General features: G+C 39.3%; 1 protein-coding gene across 5 annotated transcripts in view; it reads right to left on the bottom strand.

The window, feature by feature from the left end:
• LOC105204433 (Bardet-Biedl syndrome 5 protein homolog) overlaps positions 1 to 22,066 on the bottom strand; it is a 101,892-nt gene that overhangs the window by 60,071 nt on the left and 19,755 nt on the right. The window contains exons 1-4 of one of the 5 annotated variants that reach the window (XM_039458687.1): positions 19,995 to 22,029; positions 15,207 to 15,259; positions 14,887 to 15,121; positions 3,645 to 3,793 (exon numbers count right to left, since the gene is read on the bottom strand). In XM_039458687.1, the coding sequence (XP_039314621.1) occupies positions 3,645 to 3,789 (145 nt within the window). In that variant the 5' untranslated portion in view covers positions 3,790 to 3,793; positions 14,887 to 15,121; positions 15,207 to 15,259; positions 19,995 to 22,029. Of the gene's footprint in view, positions 1 to 3,644; positions 3,794 to 11,426; positions 12,535 to 14,886; positions 15,645 to 19,994; positions 22,030 to 22,066 lie in introns of those variants that run through there. The other 4 variants (XM_039458686.1, XM_039458685.1, XM_039458684.1 and 1 more) reach the window with 4 other exon arrangements.

Genomic DNA, 22,066 nt, shown 5'->3' with positions numbered 1-22,066 from the left:
GGCGTTTATGACCGCCTGCATAGCTGGGTTCCGCGGCCGGTAACGCTGTTTTATCGGAGCGCGGCCTGGTTTGAGCCGGATTGCGTGCTGGGTTATCGGTGTCGGTCCTGAGACTTCGTTGAATAACGGCAGTTCGCGGGACAGGAAGTCTTTCAGCGTGGCTGCCTCCGTTGCGGTCAGCGGTGACGCTTTTTGCGTGACGGCGGCGTTTGGTCCGCGGCAGCGCGGCTGAGCTGGCGGCGGAGGGAGCGATGCTCCGATTTTTGCCCATGCGTCGATACCGAGGAGTAGAGCTGTGCTCATGTTCGGCATTATGCGGAAGCGGTGGCGGAGTTGGCGGTGTCCGACGCGGATCGCGAGATGGATGTGGCCAGGCAAGTTTACCGGTTGTCCATCGGCGAGCTGCACGGAGTTCGGTTCGTGCTGTATGCGGAAGCCGAGTTCTGCGGCGAGTTGCGCGGTCGCCTGGTTTACGAACGATACTTCCGATCCGGAGTCGATCAGCGCCAGGATGGTTCGGTTGCGGATTCGGACGGTAAGGTGCGGCCGGGGCAGGAATTTTACTCGGAGGACCGGGAAGCGGCCGGGACTTCGCCGGTCCTTGTCTCGTTTCCCGGGGGCGGATGGCAGTCACGTGTCATTATGCCATCCTTGCCTCATTGCGAGCAAAATTTTCGCGATGGCCGACGGCAGTCGAAACGAATGTGACCTCTCTGTTTGCAGCGCTAGTAGCATTCGGCGCGGTCGTATGTGGTTGCGGCGGCGGTGGTTTCGCGGTTCTTTGTTTGGGCGGCGCGTAACGCGCGGCAGCGTTCTTGTACGCGTTCGAGCTCGACGGTGCGTTGTAGTAGGTCGGTCGGACTTCGAATATCGTCGCGTCGGATGTGTAGCTGGTATTCCAGTTTCATGTTGTCGTAAAGTTGATCGATTCGGTCATCGATCGAAAAACCTCCGGCGCGTCGCATCAAGGCGAGGCTTGCGGTAGCGTAACGGTGGTATGGTTCGTCGGGCCTCTGCACGCGGTCGCGCAATTCGCGGACTAGGTGGCTGCGGTACCGCGGCGGTAGATATGTTGCCTTAAAATCATCTAGAAAATCGGACCAATTGCCCCAATTTTCTCGCGAATTTCGCAGCCAGAGTAACGCGTCTCCTTTCAGGAGTTCCGGCAATCCCAGCTGCAGCTGGTGGTCGGAGACCGTACCCGGTCTGTAGCTCTTCGACTCGCTCCAAAAATCCCCACGGGTCTTTGCCGTCGAACTGTATTCCCCACTTTCTCATTTGACTCATAGTCTTGGCGGGGGACAAGTCATCGTCGCCAAGGGTGGCCGGAGTGGCGTGTTTGAGCGTTAATCGCGGTGGACGGTGAAGAGGCGCTGGTGCGGCGTGTGTCAGTGACGGCCCTGGCTTAGTCAGGGGAGCTGCGGGGGCCGTGGCGTTTGCGGACGCGCGGTATTCGTCCGGGTTTTCGTCGACGTAGCGACTCATCCTCTGTCGGAGGGTGTCAAGGGTATCTTCGGTGTTGAGGCCGACCGATTCCATCTCGATAACTAACTCTTCCTTGCGGATATCATATATCCAGCTTTTTATTCCGGCGGACTTTCCTCCCTTCCGGTCTGGTCCCTGTTCGGGCGCCATTGTAATGTTGCGTTTTTCTTTCGCGCGGATTAGCTCGTCGGTGCGGTGCGATAGAAAGGGCTCGAACGGGAAGAGAGGAAAGAGTCGGGCGTGTATAAATGATGAGTCGGCGGTGTGTGTGCGATACAAATCTACGTGTGTTTTATTTACTACGTTTTTCCGGAACCGAAAGAATACAACAGTTCGGTGCGCGCGGACGGACAAGATACATGAATTCAGAACGGCGTTGGACGGACGGATCTTTGAAAACGCGGCTATTTACATGTCGGTATATACATATGGTTCGCGAGGTGTCACCAGGCGACGGAACGCGAGTGATGCTTAGATGCGGGCGCGGCTTTCCCGCGGTATAGCGGTACGCGAGGGGCGGAGCTCCGTGTCGCGATGTGGCGATGCGCGAATCGGCAGGGCGACTGCAGCTGCGTGCGTGCCGATGACGATGGCGGCTGGGATGCCACAAAACGCGCCGAGTACCTCGGCCGAAACCCCGTGTCGGCGATGCCGTTTGCTTGCGTTTCGTGGAGGAGCGGAGGTAACCACGGCTCGAGAGCTGGTCGGGAGAATCAAATTCCATGGGTGTACACCCACGAAATTTGATTTTGTCCATGGGAAAATTTTCTAAATTGAGAAGTCACCACTTTCTACATACTCGCATTGTATGATTAAAGTAACGACTAGAATTTATTGGTCGTTACGTTAATCATAAACTGTAAGTATTTAGAAAGATAGCGACTTCTTAGTTTGGAAAATTTCCCTATAGACAGAATCAAATTCCATGGGTGAACACAACGTTTCTTACGCAGGAAATTGGATTTAACGTAACGATAATAACGTAAAAAGCGTAAAGTAACTAGGCGTAAAGTAACTAACTGATGTTCACCCATGGAATTTGATTCTGTCCATGGGGAAATTTTCTAAACTAAAAAGTCGCTATTTTTCTACATACTTACAGTTTATGATTAACGTAACGACCAATAAGCTCTAGTCGTTACATTAATCATAAACTGCGAGTATGTAGAAAATGGTAACTTCTCAATTTAGAAAATTTCCCCATGGACAGAATCAAATTCCAGTAAAACGATATCATTGATCGGCGCAAATTACGCTTACGCAAGTTACACCTCATATGACGGCACCCTCAGGCACTTATCCCATCTCTGGACGGGGTCCGATAGCGCACGATGCGATAACCCACCAACCAATCATCTTGACTTATCTAACCCAGCCAACGGAAAAACTCTAGGGCCGGTATTCATAGTCAATTCTTATATTTAAGATCGTCTTAAGTATCACCTTAAGATGCAATCAACCAATCAGAGAGCCGTATTAGCATCTTAAGACGTTGCTTAAGACAATCTTGAAATAAGACTCGACTATGAATACCGGCCTAAGCATCGGCCGTTATAAGTGGTAGTGTGCTTTCGGGATCTGTCCCCCATCACTTTACAAGTTCTTGAAAGCCGGCGGCAAAGAAGTCTTTTGGTTGCTGTCACAGCTAACATGTAACCTCTTGAATATCTTTTAACTATTAGTTTTAGGAAAATTTCAGCATTTACGATCAAAATTTGTTGTGGTTTAAAAAAAAAGAATCCCGCAAACAGAAATGAATTGAAATAGACAGAAATAAATTCACTGATGATGCTGTAATCCAAAAAGTTAGAAACCAAAAGACTTTTTTGTTGCCAGCTTTCGAAGACTTGTAAAGAGATAGGATAAGTGTCTAAATGTAAAAGGTGAATATGTCAAAAAGTGAAATAAATGTCAGGAAGTTATTTTGATTATTATTGCCTCTATCCAGTTTTATGACTTATATATTGACTTGTCCTAGTACAATTGGCCAATTTAATAATTTATAATTGAAAAAGTATTATAACGTCGACATTTTTATACTAGGATTTTTGACTAAAAATATTCCGAAAAATTCGCTCATAGAAAAACGTTTGCTAATTTTAAAACACCATGTATAAAATTTTAAAGAAATATACAGGTTTACACTAATTATTGCATACTTAAGTTGATTCTTGGCAAGACCAAACAATGCCATATGATTCTCAAGTTGGTGATAATCAATCTTCCTATATCGCCAGCATTGCCTTTTGTGTCTTCTATCATGTCAAGCTTGTCAACGGTGAGTTCACCAGGTCGTAACTGCATATTACTACATGGAAAAAAAGAATTTTATTCGTTTTTTACTCAAATATTTCACATATATTATAATTTATTTTTACCCTAAATAATTAGAACTATTGTTTCATTAAGGTAATCAACTCTGATTAAGGTAATCAATAATTAAAGACTGATTTCATTACTTGGAGAACTTATGGTTAAAATTTATTTGATATTTTTATTTAATAAGCTTCATCTATCGTATCATCATGAACATAGTATAGAGAACCTCTAGGGATGCGTTCAGATTCTCCACCAAGGTGCACCCAGACATTATTCTATCCTTGTTTAACATTTGGTAAACAACAAAGATAAAACGACATCATAGTACACCCGGGTGAGGAATCTGAACGCAGCTTAGAGGAGAGAATCGCCAAGGGGGGGTCACGTGATCGACTTTGTGATTGGCTGGCGGAAATGTGCAAATTTTTACATTACGTCGACCGCGTCACGCAAAGTGACACAAACCACTGATTCAATCAGTGTAAGTTCTGTAAGTACATAATACAGTAAGGTAGGGACTTGGTTAGAGAACGCATAAGTGAGTAGACGTGGAAGCGTGAGAGCGTAATTTAATTTAGAGTAAAATTAATGGAATAAGATTGAGGAGGAAGGTAGAGAAGTGATTGCGTGAAGAGGAAAATAGGAAGAGGAAAGGAGATTGAAGGAAAAGTGGAAGAGCAAAGATTAGAGGAGATACAAGAAGTTGCAGGAAGGCTTAAAGAGTTGAGGTTATGGCACTGGGAAAGGTGGGAGCAGGAAGCAAGGCTGGTAAGGTAAAAAGTAGAAAGTTAAGCCAGAGAAAGTTAGTGACAAAGAATAGTGCGAGCAATAAAAAGGTAACCTGATAGCCACCTGTCTGTGTTGTTGCTGTAATGTTGCCGAAAACAAAGGGCATTAGTTTTCAGCAAATTTAGAACAAGGTGTGTGCCTCATTTGCCTTTGGTTTAACATCATATGAATTCAGCACGTTTTGCTGCCAATATGCTGCGTATTTGCTGTCAACGGTTTATTGCTATATATAAGCAACATGAGAGCAAGTTGCCAACAACATGTGTTGAGTCATAAATTTCAGCAAAAATTAAACTACATGTCAAAAACGGTTAAATATATGTTTTGTACTCTTTTTTTCAAATATATAAAAAATAAATAAGTTAATTCTTCTTTCTGCTGAATTGTCACCACCCTGCCAAAAATGTGCGATAAAACCGATTAAAAAAAAGTAATCCGAATCGATCGAGATTTCTGTACTAAAAATACGGTATTAAGACCGATTAAAAATAAGATCGGAATCCAGATAGATTTATTAAAACAGAATACATTAATTTAAACGTAATAAATGTTTGGTTTACAAAAAAAGTATTTCTTGTATCCTTTTCGTTAAAAAGAATTAAATTTAAATTAAACATTTAATTTATGTACAAGATTAAATAACAATACAAATTGTTATTTACATATAAAAATATAAAATTTTATGTAGACTAATGTTCCACACACTCGTCACGTTTGAAAAAAATGAGAGCGAGTATTTGTCTCGAGCTTACAACAAGCAAGTCCTAAAAGCTTACGGAAGTATGAGCTGGAGTGTCCGCCGCGGTGGCACCTAGATATAACGCCTGTGGCCGCACTCGACTCACGATAAAATCTCCCGCGGCGTGGCCGCCTAGCGATGACGCCAGCACTCACTTGTTAAATCCGTTTCAATCTGATTTGATAGCCAAGTAAATAATTAATTTACTCTTGTTTATTTATTACATTACACACGCTCGCGCAAACACACAATCACATACGCACACGCGCGCACACACACACACAAATCATTTTCGATATTTTATTTGGCTACAAGACAATAATTAATATATTTAATGTTTATAACAAATACACGACAAAAGCACAGAATCATTATCTTTTTTTATTGTCGTCACGTTGCTCTTATGTTGTTGAAAATGATTGATAAAGCAAAATGTTTTCCACGAATAGAAGTCATTTTGTTGGCAACAGAATAAGTAACAGTTGCTCTCTGTTTGCTTTGAATCTGCTGACATAAAATGTCTCAAACCTGCTCTCATGTTGTTGAATATGTAGGACTATGCGTTACATTTTCAGCAAATACACAGCAACTAGTCGAATGCTCAGCATTAAGTTGCCTGATTTTGCAAAACATGCATTGCTATCAAGGAATATTGTAATTAAAATTAAAGATTTAGGGGATAAGATAAAAAAGGTGGAGAAGAATAAAGTAACATGGGTGGAGAATTTTATAGAGAAAGAACTAGGAATAGAGTGTAAGATAAAACTGTGAACGATTAATAAGGCAGTGATAATAGTGTTGCGTGCCCACTCTAAGGAAGCAACTAATATCGATTCGCGCGAGGCAATCTATGAGCGCGACAGAAGAGGATCATTCCCTGCCAACGGTTTTGGTTTTGGACGTGACGTGAAACTGCGAACGAACGTTTTGCTTGGATTCCGCGATTTGTCAAATTATAAAGAGAGTTGTTACATCCGGAAGATTTCACGATTTCTCTTTTCGCGTCCATCATACAAAATATGAAACGCGAAACAAGTTAAAAGATTGTTTGTAAAATTTATAATACCTATATCTGGAACTCTACGATTTCTCTTTTATAACACTATCACCTGGTTACAATAAGAAAATCAAATATTGTCTTCGGAATATATAATAGCATCCGGAGCAATAAGTCCGTTAAATAAGAAAAAGAAGAGAAATCGTGCGACGACAAAACTACAAACAACGGCCTATCCTAATACAATAATCCATATGAACAAACAAAGCCTGGACTCGAGAAAAAAAAAGGAAAATCTAAATGCTATCAAAGTTTGGCAACAATCAAAGATAAGATTGAGTCGCAACGCCAAACGGAAACTATAAAACTATAAAATCAAAATTTACAACCCCGGCTTTGTTTGTTCGAACATATGTTTCATCACGAACGGAAAGATGAATCCTGTGGAAAGCAAGTCCCAAATAAACGGACGCGGCGATATAAAAATCGGGACCGAACGTTCCAAGAAGAGAAACCGTAAGATAACGAATCCCTTAAGCGATTGAGTGATGCAACTGCTCGCCCGTCTTAGAGTTAAGAAAAATCGGGAGAAGATGGAAAATTAGCCAACGAGAGATCATCCGAGAAGCTGATTGGTGGTGAGCGTTGGTGAACTACCCAACGAATAAGCTCAAAATTTCGACAACAAGGAATCTCCAAGGAAAGGGAAAAAAGCTCAAAAAGCTTTACCCAATCAAATCTTCATCTCACCCACTAAACTAACCCCACGCCCTTTTCCTAAACCCTATAAAATACGCAGCTTTGAACGCCTCGAACATTCAACTTGGCACTCACACCCATGCGTTGAAGTATCGAGGCTGTGCGCGTTATTCTCAAATCGTTCGAACTTAGAGTCTGTGCTTGAGAATCACATTCATTGGAACTCCGAACGGCCCGCCGTTGAAGCATCCCCCAGAGCGGACAACCTGCGCTGCGTCAAGCACCTTTCAACCCGCAGATTTCCATAGTTCTTCCCTTTCTCTTCTCGTCTAACTAATAAGTAAGTTTTTTTCTTTTTTCTCTTTTTCGGTTTTACTTCAATTTTCCATTCAACTCGCCAGGAATCAATCGCTAATGAGCAATCACAGCCGTTCATGTCCCAGCTCCTTGTTCCCAATATTATTATTTTTTATTTCGATTAATACAGCAATTCTCATTTTAGACAATTCCCGACTTTCCCTCTAAATATTTTTTAAATCTCTATGTAAATGTAAATGTTCTACTTCCATTCTTAAATCTTAGGTTTTGATTTAATTTAATAGTTAAATATGAATCTCAACGCATAATTACAATTCCCGTAACCGAAATTAATTAATTCCATCTCCTCCTGTGTACATAATAATGCGTATAGCTTAAGTTTTCAAAAAAATAATCATTTGTAATACCTATGTTAATTCAATATATATATAGTTTCTAGATCAATTATTCAAAATGCACCGTTTAGCTTTTTCAATTAAAATAGATAATTTACACTAACATTAATTCTTAATTATTTGTATTCTTGATAATTAATCATGTACTATCCTGTAATTCTCAATGTTTCCAAACCTCAAAAATAATGTTAACTTCATAGATTTCCTATCGATATTAAACAATGTATTTAAATTTTAAACTTCTGAATAATCATTACCTAATCGTTTTATATTTTAATTAAGCTAACTGATTACGTACTGCTGTCTTAATTAATAATGATTACTTTATTATATTGTTTTCTTTTTTTTTCTACTAAATAACAATAACCGATTATGTATTTATTTGCTAATTCTTTTGAACCTTATGTATGTAAATTTCAAGTATCAGAATATATGTTAAATTCTAGGGAAGCTCAAATGTAAAATTTTATTTCATCAACCCATCTCGTACTCACACACTAACCTCCCGACTTGAAAAGATTGCACTCGGTCCGATCCCAAGTTATAGAGATTGAATTCTCTGACTCAAATTAGGACCAACGATTGCACGATTCTGAAAAGGCGTTAAAGCGTGTCATTACACGTTGACACATAATTTCGGAATCATCAAAAGTACGTTCGGCTCGTGCCGCACATCCCACTAGTGCGGTCACGAGAATAAAAGAGTTTTTGTTGCATTCTTCCCTGCCTTCCTCAAGTCCCAGGCTTCTTTTGAAAGATAGCCTCCCTTTCCTTAAGGTTGGATGTAACAGAGTCATTAATAAAGTTTGGAGTTGTCTTACAAAAGTGCGTCTGGTCATTCTGTGTCGCGTGTCCGATTCTCTTCTTGCTTGTGCCGTGTGTGTCTGTCTCGCCGAGTGCAACAATAGCAAAGGTAGAGGAGGAGGAGAAAAAGTAAGAGATCATAGGCTTGTTTTCTATTCCTGCACTAGACTGCATTAGAATGTTCCTTCTTGCTTTCGCTAATTTTCAAACATCTATCTATTTCATTTTAAGTGTACATTAATTCAAGGAGTTCAGGAATAGAAAACAAATGGTATGGGTAGAGTCCTATATAAAGAGAGAAGCGACATCGAACCCCCACCACAACCTTCAGTATCCAATTGAGTCCTCCACAGCCATTTTGGGACTGCTCTAACGTCATCAAACACCATTCGTATCATTCTACAAACAGCTGTGGTCACAATATGGCTGCTCGCTTAGCCAATCAAGTATCAATCAGATTACCAATCAAAGCTTTGAACATCAATGTCGCTTCTCTCTTTATAGGACTCTAGGTACTATTTTTGTATTTTAACAGAAAATTTTTTCGAAGCTAACCCATGTGGTAATTACGTTTAAATTTAAGTTTGCAAAACCCACGTATATTGTTGCTTAACACTACAAAACGCGTGATATGAGTACAAAATTACCTTTTCAAAAAAAAGCTAAAGAAAGGCGCCTATGTGTTTGCGCGCGCATAAAAATTTTTATTTTTTCAATGAAAATGATATGTATTAATATTTTCTACAAAATCTCTTATTTAAACCTAAGTGGTATTTACTTAAAATAAATGTTAAAAAATGATATGCGTTTGTTCAAAAAAATATATTAAATTTTTAACCCTTAAACACACCGATCCCGTAAAATATGTAAACACATTTTCTGGGAGACTTTCAGCTTTGAGAAGTTATAACTTTGGTTCTAATCAACATTTTTCAACAATCTTTTTTTCATATAACAGTTCAGAATCTCAGAAATGTGACTGCATAATCGATATTGCGGAAAAATGACTTATTGTCAAGTTATAAAAGAAAAACTATTAAGCAAAAATTAGAAATTGTTCAAAAATCCACTTTTCCTTTAAAAAAATCATGTCACCGTAATAAAAAACTTTTAAGAATTTTCAAATACGGTATTTTAAAGCTAAAAGGTCATACTTAAAAAAAAATTATGGTATTGTCATTCTTTTTAAAAAGTAAAATTATATAACAAGAATAATATGAGATATTTTGGGTGCCTAAAAATCTATTTAAAAAAAAAAATCATATCTTTGCAACAAAAAACTTTTAAAGTCTTTACAATACGGCGTTTTAAAGCTAAAGAGTCATACTTTCAAAAAAAATTGTCACTGCCATTTCTATTAAAAAAATACACTTACGTAACAAAGCAAATATGAGGTATTTTTCATAAACTCAAGGTGTCTAAAATTGAAAATTGATGTGTTTCATAATATATTTTGGACCCTACGCAAAAATCCTCTCTTTCACAGCACTATAGTATTTTAACTTTAGACAGAGTAACATAACAGCGAACGGACCTGTTTGAACATGTTTTGTCCAGTTTTTTAAGATTACTCACAAAAAAGTTTCATTCACACATTATATGGGTTACATTAACCCTAACAAAACTTTACTGCCGTGTCATTCAAATTCTAGTTGACCAAGAAAGTCAACCATATCAATCTCAAGAGATTTCAAACTTTTTTTACGTCCTGGAGGTCAATCATGTAATTTCACGTGGAACTTTTCACGTTTCACTTTTCACTTTTCATTTTTTCATTTTTCACTCATAGAGAGTTCACGTGAATCTTTTCACGCACAGCGATTATGTATGGATAATGCGCTGAAGTTTAGGTTGCGTTCCGAAATTCACCTTCAGAGGCTCAAATCTGTCATCGCAACTATCAAGCGTGAAAAAGGTTTCTACCTGCTTTTGTAGTATAACTTTTACCGTAAAAATTTAATTATATAAAAAAAGAAATTGTAAACAAATATATTCATAAATAAATGGCAATATTTCTTAGTTATAATGCATAAACTTATTTTACAAATATAATATATATTACATTTATTTTTGATGATCCATATATTGTAACAACTATTTTATTATGTAGTAATCTAATTCTAAAAATTACATTGTAATTTAATACAATGTTTTTTAAAAATAACTTTAATTTAGTTTTATATTTATGCAAATTTTAAAGTAAATTAAATTTATTAGTCATTAAAACTTTGTTTAATTAAAAAATATTGAATAATTTAGAATACGGTCTTTGATCAAAACTGAATTCTCCGCTCACACATGTATTTTCCAAATTTATAAGTTATAAACACTTACATGATTGATTAATATTCTATTTCACAAGACGCACCTTTCTTATATCATTGTGTATCAAAACGCGTTAAAGTATATTTTTATCTAAATTTGCATTTGATGAAGCCTTATTCTATATAATTATCAAAATATCAATTTGTCAAATATAAATATCAAACCTAATTATATCACAAAAGCATTATTTTTATTTATGTATGTACACAAGCGGTCATTAATGCCTTCCCTAAGGAGGTTAGGCGCGTTCCAGCACACGCATCGCATCTAGGTGTTCATTACACATAATTGTTAAATCTGACTTGCCAGATTGGTCAGATTTAACAATCATGCGTGATAAATACCTAGATGCGATGCATGTGTCTGGAACGCGCCTAACCTCCTTAGGGAAGGCATTAATGACCGCTTGTGTACATTACTTTATTCTATCAACGTAATGCAATACCAAAAAAATTAACCTCTTCAATAATATTTCTTCAAACTGTTACCACACTGTTACCACACTTTCATTCTTATTTCAAAATACATACAATTTATTAATTCTCTAAATTTTCACCTTTTTACCATCACGGCTGATGGCGAAAAAGTTCACGGGAAAAAGTTTATATTGCCGCTCATGAGTGAGTTACATGATTCCATGGAATCGCAGTTCACGTAAAACTTTTCACTTTTCACGTTTCCGCCCTAGGAAAAATGTTACATGATAGACCCCCTGGTCCGAACCTCCTCTCTCATTCCGTCTTCACACAACAAGCGTTCGAAACTTTATATAGGGTCTCTCAGGCTGGAGTCCCATGGATACGGAACGTGCGCAATGCGGAATTGGCGGAACGCTTGTGATTGGTCCAATCAGTTTTACGTTCGTTCCGCCGAATTTTATCCGCAAGATTTTACTTTATGCGCAACGCCCCTGATGTTAAATAGCGCAATGTAATTTGGAGCCGAATGATAGGTGAAATAGGTTCGCGAATAACGTTTTGTTTAGCAATAATAGGTCCAACTAATGCCAATAGTTTTTCAAATAGTTGATGTGGCATTCTAAAATAATCTAGATATTTTTCTGTGTCTTCGGCCACTATTTCCTTAACAAGATTATCGCTTGCTCCTTGTTGCAATCTCCTTTCAGCGTTAAATATAGGTCGCACCCAAAATTGTCGTTTTCTTTTATTTTTTTCATTTGTAATTGCAATGTTGTATAATACATATAATTTTGAAATCTTGCAGCGTAGCTCCTGCTTTTTAAATGCACACGTACATTTATTTAAAGAGTTTATTAATAAACCAACAATTAAATGTAACTTTTCCGACTTCATAATTAATAATAATTGTTTTTTACGGAGTGTTAATTGACACGTAGTTATTCGCCGTAGTTATTCGTCAATTGTGACCGGTATATGATGGAGTTTTTCAACTTTGATGTACATGTATATGCGATTTCGATCCGCAGAATTTCGAATGCCTATGTCCCATGCTGCGGAAAATGCGGAAGCGTAATCTACGCGAGCCAATAATATACACTGATTTTGATAGATACTGTTACGTCCGACGGTGGCACAAGGCACTCACGCGCACTCACGCACAATAAATAATTGAGCAGATTCTTTAAAAGAAACTGAGACGTTTATTAGAACACGTCTGTCACCGAAACGAAGCTCCAGACGTCAGCAACATAACAACAACCGTCGTCAACGAGCGACCGTCAACTCATTACTATCGATTACATAAACTATACGGTGACACATTACAAATATCGCACGACCGTAACACTGCCCCCCTTCTTTAAAGTTGTCGTCCCGACAACCAAGCTGGAAGGCTTGTTCTTCCAGAGATCATGAAGCTGCGAAACCTCTTCTTCAAAACGGAACCTTCTCACTTCAATCTTTGCTCGTACAAAACTCTTCATCTTAATTCTTGAGTGCTTCTTTCTTGATTCTTCGGACAAGGGGGGGAAAGAAATTAACTTTCAGGGACCCAACGCTCTAAAGGCTCCCATGTCCCCGCCTCGGCATTTGCCTCCAAGCCCACGGGAAAACCCTGAATCAAAAACCGGGGCGAGGCGGTCTTCTTAAAAAAAAAAAGAATCTCGTTGACCTCCCTTTACGCGTCGACCTTGCAAGCCTCCAAACTGAAATAAAAAAATAAAATCCGACAAGTGCTCAATTCACGAAACATTAGTTTGCCTCTCTCTCTCTCTCTCTCTCTCTCTCTCTCTCACACACACCCCCCCTCGATTTAGAAGAAAAATAATCCTCAGAATCCCTTTCCCCAAGGCGAAGATTTCCAGAGAGGATTTCTGATCTCCCGCTCTACCCTGGGCTTCTGCCTCAGGTTACCGAGCATCGTCCCTTCCTGTAAACCTTAATTGACGACCTTCTGCTCTACCTTGGGCTTCTGTCACAAGTTACCGAGCGTCGTCTATTCCCTCAATCAAAATTTCATGACGATCTCCCGCTCTACCCTGGGCTTCTGCCTCAGGTTACCGAGCATCGTCCCTTCCTGTAAACCTTAATTGACGATCTTCTGCTCTACCTTGGGCTTCTGCCACAAGTTACCGAGCGTCGTCCCCAAAAATTTTCTATAATAGAAGTTCCCTAGAACTTCCATTCTCTGAACGTAAACAAGAATAATTCCCCCCAAATAAATTTCGGGCCCTGATTCCCTATTCACACTCCAAACGTCTTTCCGAATACGGTGCTAATCTGTCTGCATGCACAACCTTTCTTCTATGTCTCAATGATTTTTGAATACTGAACACTACCTCGCTAAGTTTTCTTACTATTTCATAAGGACCTTCCCAATTCCTTTGTAATTTAGGAGCCTGCGAATTCCAAACTTTCTAAATCTTGTATATTTTCTAATACCGCGCGAGCTTTCCCTCTTAAACATGACACAAGCACGGCAGTTTTCATTTCCTGATCCCATCGATTTGCCCGAGCGATAAGGTTAAATTGCGACAAGAATTCGCGCAACGAGGTACTTCCATCGTACGTATCCGGTTTTAATTTAAACGAAGTTCGTGAAGTTACCCGCTCTCCCGCGATCGCGTCAATTTCACTCTCAAGAGGCATATCATTTTGCACACTCGCATTCCCGATTAAATTCGCGGCATTATCATTAGAAAGACTTAGCTGGTTTTCCCGAAGATGCCGAAACTCCTCTCGCTGTCGCAAGAGCGTTGCAAGATCTTCCTGTTGCCGTAATTGCAACGCGCGCTCCTCACGCATTTGCCTCAACTCCTTCAACGTCGTCCGGAGAAGCGTCTCCGCGTTCGATGTTTCACTACTAAAATTCTCCAATGTCCGTTCAACGACATCCTCTGTCGTTCGTTCGACGGCATTGCCCGAAGACTGCATGCATGGGCGTTCGTCATCTCGTAGAGATTGCTCCGCAAACGTTGTAGAACGCGTGCACATCCCCTTTCGTGGGCTCCGTGATATAAAAGCCATTGCTCGTCGTTCAAATCGGACGAGCCCCCAAATTGTTACGTCCGACGGTGGCACAAGGCACTCACGCGCACTCACGCACAATAAATAATTGAGCAGATTCTTTAAAAGAAACTGAGACGTTTATTAGAACACGTCTGTCACCGAAACGAGGCTCCAGACGTCAGCAACATAACAACAACCGTCGTCAACGAGCGACCGTCAACTCATTACTATCGATTACATAAACTATACGGTGACACATTACAAATATCGCACGACCGTAACAATACAATGGAAAGATCTATGGGAAAAATATTGCGATTGGCAGATGACAATTACGCATCCGCAAGTTCCGCTCCATGGGTCATAGGGAAATATAATTCAGCGGAACGTTCTTGACGGAATATTTGTAGGACCAATCACGAGCGTTCCGCCAATTCCGCATTGCGCACGTTCCGCATCCATGGGACTCCAGCCTAAGACCCACTTATGTGTTTAAGGGTTAAAGTGCGCCTATTTAAAAGAATTAAAGAGAAAATAGTACAAAATGAGAAAATTTTATTGAAATAAAAAATTTTTTTATCTATCTACCTTTTTACTGCAGATATGTAGATGACATTATATTAGCAGCCCCGTCTAACTTGTTATCGGGCATCCTTGACACGTTTAATTCCATGCACGACCGTTTACAATTTACTGAAGAGAGAGATCGAGGGGAAAATCAGTTTTCTTGATGTTATGTTTGTAAGGGTGAATAATAAGATTGTTTTCGATCAATATCGCAACCTTCTCAGGAAGATACTTAAATTTTTTCTCACACCATCCCCTGTGTCATAAAAAGGGTGTTATTTTTAATATGGTTGACAAATTACTGTTATTATCACATCCTCAATTTCACCGTAAGAACTTACCCAGAAAACATTTTGTGGGTAAACGTCCAGCAAATCACGCGCAAAAGGGATTCCTACAACGCAAGCAAAACCTTATCCAACTGCGTCGTCATAGCGCTAGCAAAACACTAGCACACTTTGTGCACAATTTCAATAAGCAATATGCACGCAAAACGCTAGCACACTTTGCGCGCGATCTCAATAAGCGATATGCACGCAAAACACTAGCACACTTTGCGCGCGATCTCAATAAGCTATACCCTGCCGAAAATGTGCTATTAAAACCGATTTAAAAAAAGTTAATCGATCGGAATTTCTGCAACGAAAATAAGGTATTAAGACCGATTGAAAAATAAGATCCAAACCCAGATAGATTTATTAAAACAGAATACATTAATGTAAACGTAATAAATGTTTAGTTTACAAAAAAAAATATTTCTTGTATTCTTTTCATTAAAAAAGATTTAAAAAAAGATTAAATTTGAATTAAATATTTAATTTATGTACAAGATTAAATAACAATACAAATTGTTATTTACATTTAAAAATATAAAATTTTATGGGGAACAGCGTTTCACACACACGCTATGTTTGAAAAGAATGAAAACAAATATTCGTCTCGAGGTTACAAAAAGCAGCTCCTAAAAGTGTCACTAAAGTATGAGCTGACGAGTTGGCGGCGGTGGCGCCTAGATATAACGCCTGTGGCCGCACTCAACTCACGAGAAAATCTCCTGCGGCGTGGCCGCCTAGCGGTGGCGTTAGCACTCACTTGTTAAATCCATTTTAATCTGAAATTACAGAAATTCGACTTGCTGGCAAAACTCACGAACCGCGTACACAGTTTACATGCATAAGACGCGCAAACTTTGCGCGCAAAAAATGTTATCTGGATGCAAGCAACTTACGAGCAAATATAATTATCCAATACACCAGCAAATCACATGCAAAATGGTATCCATTTGCATGTGATATGCTGGTGTATCCGCCAATATATGAGCTTAACCAATTTGCGGGCAAAACTCACGCAAACCGCGTGCACAGTTCACATGCATAAGACGCGCAAACTTTGCGCGCAAAAAATGTTAACTGGGGAGCAAACGACTAGCAATATGTTAACCATCTGCATGTAATTTGCCAGTACATGGGACAATACATGAGCTAGCCACTTGTAAACAATATACACGATGTAACACGTTCTACGAATAAAACGCATGCAAATCTGTTACAAAGTTTGCATGCACATCGCGCGCAAAACTTGCCAGCAAGAAATGTTATCTGGGTAATAATTTTAGTCAACATTTTATTGAAAAATAACTATCCTTTAAATTTTATCTTCTCCATGATAAATTTCAGACTCAAACACCATTTTTATAAAGATGACACCTGCGTTGAGGCTAAATATGTGAGAAGATTTTTTACAATTCCTTACATTAAGTCGGTATCAGAGAAGTTTTCGTCTTTCTCATGTAAGTTTGACTGCAGCGTTGCGTTCACGATTTCTTCTAAACTGAATAAATTTATAACTACTGACAAAGACCATATAGAGCGTCTTTCATGTAATGACGTGGACTATAAAATTAATTGTAAGAACTGCGATTTTTCTTATGTTAGACAGACGAAACACCAATTAAAAACAAGAGTCAGCGAACATAAACCAGACATTAGGAAAGCCAGTTCTCCTTCAGTTATTTCGTTATATCGCAGTGGAGAAAATCACGAATTTGATTGGGAGAAATTTGAGAGACGTTGAAATTTTAGACAAGGAGCCATCTTATGTTAAAAGATCTATATCCGAGATGTTACACATCAAAAATCAAATGCATGGACTTAATAAACAAAGCAATACCAATCTTCTCTCGGATGCGTATCTTCCTATCCTCGATCATATTCCCCCTTTTTAGGTTTATCACCCCTTCTCCTTCTATTCCTTTCGTTTGGACCACCGAGACTATCTCATTTCGGTCCTTGTTATTTGTATCTATTTTCACTGAGATGTACCATCCCATCTCAAGGCTGTGACACGAGTTTTGGTGCTTAAAGATGTAACAATACGCCCCTCCACCGTGCCGCCACTCCGGACCGACCAACCGTCGAACGCACCGCAGCCGAGCACGTGTATCTTACGTAAGACCCACGCGCGTACAATCGGCTTACGTAAGACCACCGCATGCTACCGCGCGCGACCGACGCGCTACGCCGCGTTCCGAAAGCACTCCCACTCTAGCCGGCCCGTCCGCGCGCGCTGATTGGTCCGTCCAGCCGCGCGGAACGATATATAAGCCGGCAGTGGGCAACGTGAAACAGATCCGTCCGAACATCCAATCTCATCGGATCCTTTCCAGCGCTGGGCATACTCGGCGCCTCCTAGCTCGGGGATTCTCGAGCACCTCCTCGGGAACGGGCATTCTCGTTCCAACCTTCCCGCGACGGGTAAAACCGTCGTCCCCGAGGCCGGGTATGCTCGGCCAATCCGATCCGCTCAGCCGCGCGACGGGCATTCTCGTCGCGCAGGCCATCCAATCCGATCAGCCGTGTGACGGGCATTCTTGTCACGCGGCCAATCCGGACCGTCCGGCCGGACGACGGGCATTCCCATACGTCCGGCTAAATCCGATCCGAATCCGTTGCGTCGTACGGCGGGTATTCTCCCCGCACGGCAATTCCGTTTCCGTACAGCCGGACGACGGGCATTCTCGTCGTCCGGCCACTCCGACCAGACCATTCCGAGTGTCCCCGGGAATTCTCGGGGACCGTCCGCGCCGACACCGTTCCAGTGTCCGCCACCGTACCTCCCGGGCTAACCCCGCGAGATGAGGCCGAACCGGCCGACCCCGTCGACAGCCCGCGCACAGCGCGAGGGCGTCGAGTACCGAGACCGTAACCGGTCAACCGCACGGGCCAATCGGGCCCCGAGCACGGCATTAGAGTGGACCGCCGCACGGCCACTCTAACAAACGGATACCGTACGCATAGAGCGTAAACCGAAGCCGTCCGTAGATCACACGACTCATCCGAGTCGTTACATTGCGATAACCGCGAGTCCGTTCCGACATCGCACGTTCCGCCGCGAACTTTGTATATAGATCCATGTTGTTAAACCGAGCAACCCCGCTTGCTACTTCCGCGCGCAAAGCGCCTAGTCACTGTCCGTCCGTTTCCGAATTGTTAAAGTCCTTTCCGTTTAGATATTAAGTACCGCGCAAATACGTTGCGACTGTTCTCTTAAATTCACGAGGGCCGACGACCGCGCAGTTAAGTGCCGCGACACTATTCGAATACCACGTGATCGTTCTCTTGATTTCCCGCGGGCCGACGACCGCGCAATTGAGGGCCGTAATGTTGTACAAGGAGCTCAGTATTATCCGATAACGATATCGAAACTGTATAATATCATTTTGTACTAAAGTATAGCTAAATATATTTGACCTCTTTCATTTTTACTACCAAATTACGGCATTATCATTTCGACACGAACCCGGACATCCGGCGAGCACATCCGAGCATCCGATCCTGAACCTAAAATCCCGTAACCGACACCGACAAAGTACCAGCGTTACAAAGATATTTTGTATATAATTTTTGCTTCGATTTAATTTCTTTTTCCTTTTTTTTTGAATTTGCATAATTTTTATAATGCGTTTTTTTTAGAATTTTATATTTAATGACTTGTACAGCTTTTATATTTATTTTTACTTATTTAATTTTTTTTATTTATTCATTTTTTGTTTATTATCCTTTTTTTAACTATTTATTTGTATTGTTGTCTGTCACAAGTTTTAAAGTCATCGTTTTAATATCATCTTATTTATTTATTTATTTGTTAGCAACCAATTTATGTAGCTTTACGAAACTCTTGTCTTTGCACACGCTCTGTGAGGTCGTTTACAATATTATTATACTAAGACGTTGAAATAAGATGTACACCGCGGTTATGCACAATCGCTATCTATTCGGTAACTGGTTTTCAATCTTTTATTTTTGATTTTTGATTTTTATTTTGATAAATTTATATCTAGTGCGATTAAATTGTTATTTTATAGACTTGTAATACCACTGAAGAAGACCGTCATTAAAGGTCGAAACGTTTGCCTGACATTGTTTTGCCTGAATTTATTCGTTATTTATTTATTCGCACCCGACATCCAGCGTGGCTCTTAAGCTCACTATTCTCGAATTTAATTTATTTATAAGAGCCTTAACCTTCGTTTTGTATTGTTTGTAAAAAATTTTTATTGTACAAAAACACTGCTATATAGGAAAAGTAATTGAATAATTTCTATAAAACCTAATTGTTACTATCTCTAGCAGCGCCATGTTTTTGTGGATTAAAAATTTTTTATTTCAATAAAATTTTTTTATTTTGTACTGTTTCTTCTTTAATTTTTTTAAATAGGCGCACTTTAAAGGTTTCATACATTTTTTAAAATAAACGCATATCATTTTTTGACATTTATTTTAAGGAAATACCACTTAGGTTTGAATAAAAGATTTTGTAGAAAATATTAATACATATTGTTTTGATTGAAAAAATAAAGATTTTTAAGCGCGCGCACACACATAAGCGCCTTTTTTTACCTTTTTTAAAATTACGTTTACATTAATGTATTCTGTTTTAATAAATCTATATGGTTTTCAATTTTATTTTCAATTGGTCTTAATACCGTATTTTCGGTGCAGAAATCCCGATCAATTTGGATTACTTTTTTTTTATCAGTTTTAATCGCAAATTTTCGGTAGGGTGGTGACAATTTAACGGAAAGAATTTACATATTTAAAATAAATAAAAGTACAAAACGTATATTTAACTGTTTTCGACATGTTGAATTTTCGCTGAAATTTATGACTCAGTTGTTAGCAACTTGCTCTCACATTGCTCTTTATGTATAGCGATAAACCGTTGACAGTATATTGGCAGCAAAACGTGCTGAATTCGTGTGATGCCAAACCAAAGGCAAATGAGGCAAACACCTTGTTCTAAATTTGCTGAAAACTAATGCCCTTTGTTTTCGGCAACATTGCAGCAACAACGCAGACAGGTGGCTATCATATAAGTCCGAAACGTCCCATTGACTTTATAACGGAATAAATATTTTATATATGACAACCGTTATTGCTCGTTTATTGGCCTTAAATCTATTTAATAAGTATACAATACAAACGTAGAAAATTTATTTAAAATCTTATAACTTCATATATAATTCGACAAGCGCAGTTTTTGCCACGTTTGTTATCTGTACGTAAATGATGGATCTATTAAATAATAAGCTAATTTCGTGATATATAAATTAACTTACTTGGTAGACGTGTCAAATAATGATAAAATGAAAAATATGTGGGCGTTTGTCATCGGCTAGTGATCTTAAGGCTGTTCTACAATAAGTTGCGAATGCTCCGTCGCCAGTTTCAAAGAATGGCACCTATCGCTATTTCCGATGATAAGAGAATATCGCGGTTGCCAAACGAGAGCTGGTCAACTTTTAACTTTGGCGACAGCAACTGGCAATTGCACTACCTGGGGGTCAATCATGAAACTTTTTTCCTAAGGCGGAAACGTGAAAAGTGAAAAATTTCTCTATTAACTTCAATGGTAAAGATTTTCACTTTTCACGTTTCCGCCCTAGAGAAAAAGTTTCATGATCGATCCCCTGGAATCTATAAAGTGAATTGAAAAAGCGTGGCAAAGCGCGGCAAGAATTACGACAAATGTGATTTGTAATATGACAATTCTCGGTAATGATATCTTAAACAGGCAGATCCCGATAGCACACGGGACCAATAGCACACTATCATTCACAGCGGCCGATGCCTAAATTTTTTCCGTTGGTTGGATTAGATAAGTCAACATGATTGGTTGGTGGGCTATTGCACTGTACGCTATCGGATCCCGTCCATCTTGAACGTCCGGTGCTCACATATCTCGTTTAATTAAACTTTCAATTTGCACCTTGACCAATAATCTTAACATTCATATAGATTAGACGTTGAAATAATTTACAATTTGCGATTAGCAATTAGCCACTCGCTATTTGCAACTACGCGTTGCAACTCATTGTAGACCAGCTTTTACTGTCAGAACAAACGAAGTACGACTGAGGCAGAGCGTTTAAATGAGTATCATTAGAGCCTAAGTAAAATGGTTGACTTATAATTTTAAGACAAATTTTACTACTTAAATTATTGCGTTTAGTAACGCACAATAACTGTCTTGTGTCTCAAGTCTTAAGTTAGGTACAAAATCTTTTTTTAGTTTAAGACTTAAGACATAAGACAGTTATTGTACGTTACTAAAAACAAAGACTAAAGTTGTAAAACTTGTCTTAAAATTATAAGTCAACCATTTTGCTTAGGACCTTACTGTGTATTTTTAACCTTAAACATATAAGTAGGTCTGAGAGACCCCATATAAAGTTTCAAATACTCACTGTGTGAAGAAGGGAGATCAGATAGGAAGTTTAGACCAGAACGTAAAAATAGTTTGAAATCTTTTTTGATTGATATGGTTGATCAATTTTTGTTAACTAGAATTCAAACGGCACGGCAGCAAAGTTTTGTTAGGATTAATGCGACCCACATAGTGTGCGAGTAAAATTTTTTTGAGCTATCTTATGTAAAAAAAATTGGACAAAATACGTTCAAACAGGTCCATTTGAGTATATTACTCTGTCTAAAATTAAAATACTATAATGCCATGAAAAAGGCGACTTCTGCGTAGGGTCCAAAATATATTATAAAACACATCATTTTTTTAATTTTAGACACCTTGAGTTTATCAAAAATATCTCATATTTGCTTTGTTACATAAATATATTTTTTAATAGAAATGGCAGTGACAATTTTTTTGAAAGTATAACTCTTTAGCTTTAAAACGTCGCATTGTA

Source organism: Solenopsis invicta, chromosome 16 (genome assembly GCF_016802725.1).
Source record: "Solenopsis invicta isolate M01_SB chromosome 16, UNIL_Sinv_3.0, whole genome shotgun sequence".
In the NCBI taxonomy this organism is placed as follows: Eukaryota; Metazoa; Arthropoda; class Insecta; order Hymenoptera; family Formicidae; genus Solenopsis; species Solenopsis invicta.
Note: the sequence above shows the minus strand (reverse complement) of the source record. Positions and strands in the feature narration are given on the sequence as shown.